This window comes from Lepidothrix coronata, unplaced genomic scaffold (assembly GCF_001604755.1).
Source record: "Lepidothrix coronata isolate B3197 unplaced genomic scaffold, Lepidothrix_coronata-1.0 Scaffold2, whole genome shotgun sequence".
Taxonomy (NCBI): Eukaryota; Metazoa; Chordata; class Aves; order Passeriformes; family Pipridae; genus Lepidothrix; species Lepidothrix coronata.
Window position 1 is genome coordinate 4,128,402 of NW_016690182.1, and position 8,138 is coordinate 4,136,539.

An 8,138-nucleotide genomic window follows, 5' to 3' on the forward strand; every position below is an offset into this window, starting at 1 on the left:
CGGGCGGGGCTGTACCAACGGCGGCGGGGGGCGGGGGTGGAACGTGATTGCTGACGTCATGGAGGGGGCGGAGCGTCGGCGGCGCTGCGGGTTGGGATCAAAACAGTTCGACATGGAAAGCGAACGTCACACACGGAAAAAGGAAAAGAGGGAATTTAATGCCCACTTCCCAAGGGCAGGCAGGTATTCAGCATCCCCAGGACGGCAGGGCCCCAGCACACGTAATGGTAGCTTGGGAAAACAAACACCATCACTCCAAACGTCCTTCCTTCCTCCTTCTCCCCCAGCTTTATTGCTGAGGATGAGGCCATATGGTCTGGGATATCCCTTGGGTCCGCTGGGATCAGCTGTCCCAGCTGCTTGTGCTCCCCCAGCCTCCTCCCTGGTGGATTGAGGAGCAGAAAAGCCCTTGGCTCTAGGTAAGAACCACTCAGCAGCAACAAACACATCCCTGAATTATCAACACTGTTTCCAGCACAAATCCAAACACAGCCCCGCACCAGGTACTGTGAAGAAAATTTAACTCTATCCCAGCCAAAACCAGCACGACCTTCTACACTGCACTTTCTGCTTCCCTAGAGAGCATTTTCCAAGGGAAAATAATCTCCTTTCTACCTTTCTTTAATAGCCTTTGGAAGCAAAGGATCTCTCTGCTGCTGTCTAGAGCAGGCCGGGTGGGCCCTGTTTTTCGAGCTCATCCTCACTCGTATCCTCACGTGAGGCAGCCGCGTGGGGAGGCGGCTTCGGAAGAGACACGGGAGGAGACCCACGGAAAGGAAACAATAAACACACGGTTATCAGCGGCCGCGCTGCAAACCGCCCGTCCCCGACCTTCCCCGCTGCCACCGGCCTGCGCCACAAGAAACGTGCAAGCTGGTCAGGAGGAGCCGTGTCCAGAGCCCCGCTTTAGGGACACGGGAGCTGAGGGAGCCCCAGCACCGGGTGTCCCCGGAGCCCCGCGGAGCCGCCCCGCGGGCGGGGCCGGGCCGGGCGGGCAGGGCCAGGCGCCGCCATGCCCAAGGTGGTGTCGCGCTCCGTGGTGTGCTCCGACACCCGCGACCGCGAGGAGTACGACGATGGCGAGAAGCCGCTGCACGTCTACTACTGCCTGTGCGGGCAGATGGTGCTGGTGCTGGGTGAGCCGGGCCGGCGGGTGAGGCCGCGGGCGGGGGGGGCGGTCAGGCCGCGGGCCGGGAGGGGTCAGGCCGCGGGCCCGGGCAGGCGGCGGGTGCGGGGTGGGGGCGCGGGTTCGGGTTGCGAGTGCGATGTGCGGGGTTCGGGTGCGGGGTGCGGGGTTCCGGGTGCCCGCCTGGCCCCGCCGCCACCCCGGCCCCGCCGCTCTCCGCAGACTGCCAGCTGGAGAAGCTGCCGATGCGGCCGCGGGACCGTGCCCGGGTGATGGACGCGGCCAAGCACGCCCACAAGTTCTGCAACGCCGAGGAGGAGGAGAGCGTCTTCCTGCGCAGGTGGGCCCGGCCGCGGCACCCCCCGACCCCCTGAGGGCCCCTCACGGCTGCCCTCCCCACCCGGCTGGCAGCCACCGAACCCCGCTGTCTGTGCGCCCTGCTCCAGCTGTTCCTCTCTCCCCCAGACCCGAAGGCATAGAGCGGCAGTTCAGGAAGAAGTGCGGCAAGTGAGTGATCACAGCATCTTTTTAGTAACATTTATAACCTTTTCTTGACATTTATAATCTCAACCACAGGAATCCACAATCTAAGTTTCCTCTCAGCTCCGTGTTTCTGTTTCCAGGTGTGGACTGCTGCTCTTTTATCAACACCAACAGAAGAATGCTCCTGTGACGTTCATTGTTGATGGTGCTGTGGTCAAATTTGGCCAGGGTTTTGGGAAAACAAACATATATACTCAGAAACAAGAACCTCCCAAAAAGGTAATCGGCTCTAGAGAATTAAAAAGGCTATCTTTGCTTTTCAAAACGTGCTGTGTGTAAAATAACTTAATTGTTGGGGCAGGGGGGAGAAAAAAAAGGACCTCTGAACAATATAGTGTCTTTTCCATGTCTTCCTAAAGTTTTCCTTTACAGAGGTCACTGCAGCTTGGAGTCTGAGCATTAAAGGAAAGCAAAATAAACTTCAAAATTTATACTGTGTCTGATGTTTAGGCTCAGTTACCAGAAAGTTTCCATTTGTAAGTAGGTCAGGTTGGTAGCCTGCACAGTGATTTTCAAAATCTGGCTCATCTATTTTATATCAGTGAATTTCCTTCTGGTAATGAATGACACCTCTAAGACCAGAAATCACTGGGCATAATTCTCCTTTGCCACCCACAGAGTTCAGGTAATCTCGATGACTTAAGAAGCCTTAAAAACTTTGGAGGGGGGAAGCACTCCCTAGTGGCACAACTGTTACCAAGGTTTAACAAAATACTCTGTTTTTCCCCCAGGTGATGATGACCAAACGGACGAAAGATATGGGCAAGTTCAGTTCTGTAACAGTCTCCACAATTGATGAAGAGGAGGAGGAGATCGAAGCGGTGAGTTTCGGGTGCCCTTGGTGGCACCCACATGTGAGCTGGGCAGCTGTCTGGGATGTGGGGCAGAGCCAGCGCTCGTCTCACCACCTGGGTGAGGTGTTGTTACTCTGGGGTTTGCTGTTGCAAAGTGACGTGTGTGTGTTTCAGAGGGAGATTGCAGACTCCTATGCACAGAATGCAAAAGTGATTGAGAAACAGCTGGAACGCAAAGGCATGAGCAAGAAAAGGCTACAGGAGTTGGTGAGTGTTTTCTTTGGTGTTCAGCACAACTCCCTGAGATCTGTTTGTTTTGTACACAAAAACTATTTTGCAGATCAGACTGCAAGTATAGAGAGGTCCTGGTACAGTCACAGGTAACTTGTAGCTTTGTAAGGATGAGTTTTCCTTTACAGGTTTTATAGAAATATTCTTCTAGTCCTTCTAGAATTAAAATAGTACTCGATTACCTGTAGAGCTAAGAAGAGCAGCCAGCTTGCAGGGAGGCTTTCTGCAACGTGTTGGACAAGGATCAAGGGAAGGGGACATAAGGCCATGGCTTTGCCAACCAGAACACCCCTAATACCGTGCTCTTGTGCCTGCCTGGCAGAGCAGGTCTTTGCCATGAGGTGTCAGGGCAAGGCAAGGCTCTTGTGGAGAACTTGCAGCTCAGCCCCTACTGAGGCACTTGAAGAATGGCAGGAACATCACAGCTGATCTTACCTGCTGTGACAGGAGGGTGGTAGATGGGAGGGGGAGGAAATGTGCAGCTTCCACTTGGGGACAGAAAGTATGAAATTGTCTCCTGAGCGGTTAGTTTTAGGCTGTTTATGATTTTAAAGGTGGTCCTCGTTTTGTGCGTCAGGGAAGGAGGGAGTCAGCAAAGCAGTTGGGCTACTCCTGCCCCTGGGTTGGGAACTGGAAAGTTTGCAGTGGTCAGACAAGAGCAAACCTCACTGGAGCACTGAAGGGAAACATATGCAGACATTATTTCATTCTGTCTTAATTTTTCTTTATTCAGGCTGAGTTGGAAGCCAAGAAAGCAAAGATGAAGGGAACCCTGATTGATAACCAGTTCAAATGAAATGCTACGTATTTGCTGGGTATTTGGAGACAGGAGAAGGTTACCAGGAGCAGAGATCTGTTAATAGATCTGTTAACACACCAGAAGTAACAGACAGTGTTCAAGGGTTGCACTGTGCTGCAGCCAGCCTGGAGGGTGAGAACCTCTCTGTCATAAGTGATACTCTGGTACCAATTTTAATAACTCCAACAGCACTGGAGACTTTGCTGAAACTGCAGTTATCTACAGACCCAGTGTTATGAGCAAGCTGTTCCAGGCAGAATATTTACTTTCGGGAAAATCTTTGCCAGGTGCCTTCCTGAGTTCACCTTTAGATACCTTTCTTTTTATTTTGGTAGTGTAAGATTTCCTTGAATGTAACAACAGGTCAACTGTACAACAAAGACATCCTTACAAAAGTATGCTCTGTGCCTGTTACTCATTTTGTTATTTTAACTGTGTCCAAAACATGCAGCAGCCTGAGGGACATGCCATTCCAACACAGTCTAGAACAACTGGGATGCAAGGCTTGAGCATCATTCTGCTGCTCACCCTGACCTGCCAGAGGCAGCCAGCACAGGCTTGGCTGCAGCACTCCAGCCTCAGGTCCTGTGGAACAGTGGAAGGCTGCAGTTGTACAGAATTACACTGTCCCAATAGCTACTGCCCCATACAAGAACATGAAATCCAACCCTGTTTTAAATTAATGAAAACAAAAACTGCCACTATGAGTTCAAATATGTAGTGGGAAGCTACTGATACAGTTGGTAATCATTTAAAGTAGAATACCACTGCATGTCTTAACTAAACCGTTCTAAAAAACAGTATCGGTTCTAGAGTTGTGAAATGTGGAGGAAAAATTGTTTTGAATGTTCTGACCACTAAGGACTTGATGAAGACAACATTACACATCGGTTTTAAAGTACCTTATTTGGAGAATAATATTTTGTATTTATTGTTGATGTAATAGCAGTGCTCTACAGCCCATGTGTTTGTTGCTCTACTTGAGATTAAATGCCATATTATGGATTTGAACTAAAATACCTTTCTTAAGGTTTTCTTACTCTAGCAAGTATCATAAATTAATTTCAGCAAAGATGCTTCATCTCCCACAATTATTACGCAAAACTTCCTATAATCAATAAAGATTTTCCATCTGGCTTTATAACCTTGACTGGGAAAACTCAGCTCTGCTTTGCCTAAGGATCTGTTCTTCCTTTCGTTGGGAAAACAAGGTGTAACAGAGGGAGTGAACTCTGTGCCAGGGTTGGCAGGCTGGGATGTGTCCATAGGTCCTGTGACAATTTAATGCCAGGCTGGGTAAGCAGGTGTTCAGGTTAACTCACAGTGCTGATCTTGTTCCCTGCTTATCACCTGTTAATCTGAAGCCTATTTCCAGAAGCTCTTCAGTTAAGCAATTACAGGGTGGTGTGCCATACTTGGGAAGGGCAGGAGGCGTATGTGGGTACATCTCTGGTACACAAATCCCTTTCCCCAGTGTGGTAACACAGTCCAGCCAGGCGAGGGCCTCACGGCTCCCCTGGGAGCGATCCAAGCCCCAAGTAACTGCAAGTTGGTCTCTGTAAAGATTGGGAAGTTTTTTCCCCAAGCACGTGTCAAAGACTCTGACATCCGAAAATCGGTTTTGCACCACATGAAGTCTGCTGGGATGCAGACTTTGAGTCTCCAGTTGTCCAAAGATGAAGTGCAGTCCTGCTTCAAGTGACACCAGCACAGAAGCTGACTTGGGGATAGTGTGATTTACAGTCAGGGTTGAGGCTGGGAGTGACAAAAGGTTTCAGCTGAGGGTGGGCTGTGAAGGGGCTGCCAGGTGGGGTTAGGACCATCTTTGGAGTTTGGTGAGGCACAAAGAAAATATGGTGAGTGCCCAGCTCAGTACAAGTTGTCCAATGTAGTTGTTACCAAGTGCCACCCGGAGCCTTGAGGCACAGCACAGGCACTCCTCGATTTTGGAAGGCCAGTCCATACGCAGTCAGTGTTTGTCATTCTTGTCACTGGAGATCTGCCTAGTTTGGCTCAGGACTCGTGCATGGACCCAGTCAGAAAGGAGAGTACATCATTTGTTGCACCAGCAGTCCCTGAGGTGCTTTTGATACACTCTAGTTACAAACTCAATGCCTGAAACAACTCCAACACAGAGACTCTGACCCAATACATTATTATGTATTTCTTACTCTAACTAGATCTAATTCACAATGGGTTAAATCAAGTTGGGTTTCTCATTTCTAGATCTAAATGAATTAAAATATATTAGCTGACTGTAGCAACAGGAAGCAGGGGCACCTAGTTCAAACACTTGATTAAATGTCCTAACCAGCTGTTCTAGAGCTGGTTTTTCATACCCTGGTAGAAAATGGGGGATCTGAAGCAGAGTTCAGACCAAAGCAAATTCAGATTTTGCATTACTGTAAAAGTCAACATTTGTTTTTATAAACCTGTTTGTTTAACTGAGCACCATATTGTACATAAGAACCTGTCCAGATGCAGAGGTATCACAAAGCAAAATAGTGTGTGAAATAAAAGTAGAGGAGGGGATCTGTTCCAAAAGTAATGGCACACATGGCCAGATTTACCTTCCTGTGTTTCATGGCTTAGTCCAGACCAATAACCAGAAACCTTCACAAGACCCTTGTCTGATTTACTGTGTCAGAACAGCTCCGGGTGTAAAAATGCTGCTTTGTTCCCCATTACCTGTACAAAAACCCCACACAATTTGTAAACACTGAAGAGAAGTGGTAATGCTGAATCAGACCTTGTTGGTGTTAATTGTACCTGGGGAGCAGCGTGATGTCCTCCCTGCCTGCCTCCTGAGGGGAAATATTTCTGGTCAGTTCTTACAGCTCTCCTTGGGCTGTGCTCTGTGTTTGTGCTATTTCACCTGCCAACTGGCATACAGATGGCTAATTCTGACTCCCTAGACTATTGCAATGAATATTGATAACTGCACACTAACAATGTGTATGACAAAGTGATCAGCTTGGGAGCAGCACTGACTGGTCAGCCTGAATCAAACTGGACTCAGCTTTTGCTGGTGTTCTGAAGAGCCCCACAGGTCCATGGGCCACTGCTACCTCCAGGCATTTGAAAGTATAAAAGGATGGACTTGTTTAAAAGGCTGCAGGGCTGGGCTCCAAGGGATGGAGGAGGAAGCGTAGCTCTCTCCACTGAAGAGTTCTTATGAACCTAGCTGGCCACAGTGTGCTGGTATTTTGGGTGGATTTCAAGGCACAGGTGGCCAATCTCCTTGTCAGCCAGAAAATTGCTGCCCATCCCTGCAGCTAGGGCCGTAACTCCTGTCATCCCAGCAGGATCAGATAATCACCAACAAACCACTGGTGGGATGACACCTCCCACAACCTCTCTGATGCTGCCGGTCTTGGTGTGGGTCTTGGCAGCTCCTGAGTGTTCATTGCTCCCCAAACTGCTACCTCTCCAGCAGCTCCCTGTGACTCCCAGAGACACAGCTTGAAGTGACCCAAGGACTGCTGAAGGGGACGGTGGAGTGGATGAGCTGGCACTCCGCTGGTCTTTTACAAGGTGAGTCCTTGGGGTGGGACGCTCTCCACTGCACGACTCAGCACACACGAGACAGCCCAGCCAGCCCAGCCAGGGCAGACTGGTACACACTGAGCCATCCCAACTATCTAGTACCACTCGCCACCTGCCCCAGCCACTGACAAGTGTTTCATATGATCCCACGCACAGCCATGTTGTGTCAACACCTCGTAAGCCTGGGATTTACAGCTGCTGGGTGAGGGGGCGAGACAAAAGTGGTGTTAGAAGGCGTTTGTCCACCTGTCCCTGCCAGTAAAGGAGCTGATACACCAGGACATGGCTCCCGTGGAGGAAATCATGACATACGAGATGTTCGGCCCTCCCACAGGAGAATTACAGTTAAAAGGAAAATCCACCCTGTCCATGCTGTCCTCGGGGCAGCCCAGCCTGGTGGCCAAAATGCTGTGTTGGAGGGACTGCACTCAGTTTGTTGCCTTGCCACTGGATGGCTCCAATCCCTTTTCTTTGCCTCAGTTTCCCTGCAAGAAGAAAGCCCTTAATCCCTGTGTAGTGCGCTCCTGTGGCAGGCACCAGTAGCGGCTGAACCCCCCGATGTGCATCCCCAGATAAAGCTGCTCCCAGGGAACTGCCAGGAGGGGGAAGTTAAAGCCCCAGGGGCCCAGTGCCATAAGGGCTGCCAGCCTGTGCTCCCTGGCATTGGATTGTAGGTAAAACCCATTGTGGGCTCTGTCCTGCATCTCCCATGTGCCAGAGCTAAAAAAAAAAGCTGTGCAACACAAATTTGTTTCCCAAGTCCCCAGGGCATTAACTATTGTGGGTAGCTACAACCCATTTCACTCAGTGCCAGTCCTCAGTGCCAGCCATGGTGCACCCCAAGCCCAGTGCACAATGCTGTAGGTCTAAGGACTTAGGGGTCCCCCGGCTCAGCTCCTTTGCAGCCTGGCACAACAGCCCAGCTCAGCACCTTGGTCACCCATCACCATGTGCAGGAAGAAATTATGCACTTACCTCCTCGTGCTAATGGCCCAGCCACACATCCCCTGCGGAGGAAAGGACAGGAAGGGATGCCCCA

General features: G+C 50.4%; 1 protein-coding gene across 1 annotated transcript; it reads left to right on the forward strand.

Annotated features, from left to right (window-relative positions):
- Positions 1-64: 64 nt before the first annotated feature.
- CUNHXorf56 (chromosome unknown CXorf56 homolog) lies at positions 65-4,572 on the forward strand. The gene is made up of 8 exons (XM_017815061.1): positions 65-183; positions 629-1,136; positions 1,349-1,466; positions 1,592-1,633; positions 1,750-1,888; positions 2,401-2,490; positions 2,638-2,730; positions 3,488-4,572. The coding sequence occupies exons 2-8, from the start codon at positions 1,013-1,015 to the stop codon at positions 3,548-3,550; spliced, it is 669 nt and encodes a 222-aa protein (XP_017670550.1). The 5' UTR covers positions 65-183; positions 629-1,012; the 3' UTR covers positions 3,551-4,572.
- The last annotated feature ends 3,566 nt before the right edge of the window (positions 4,573-8,138 follow it).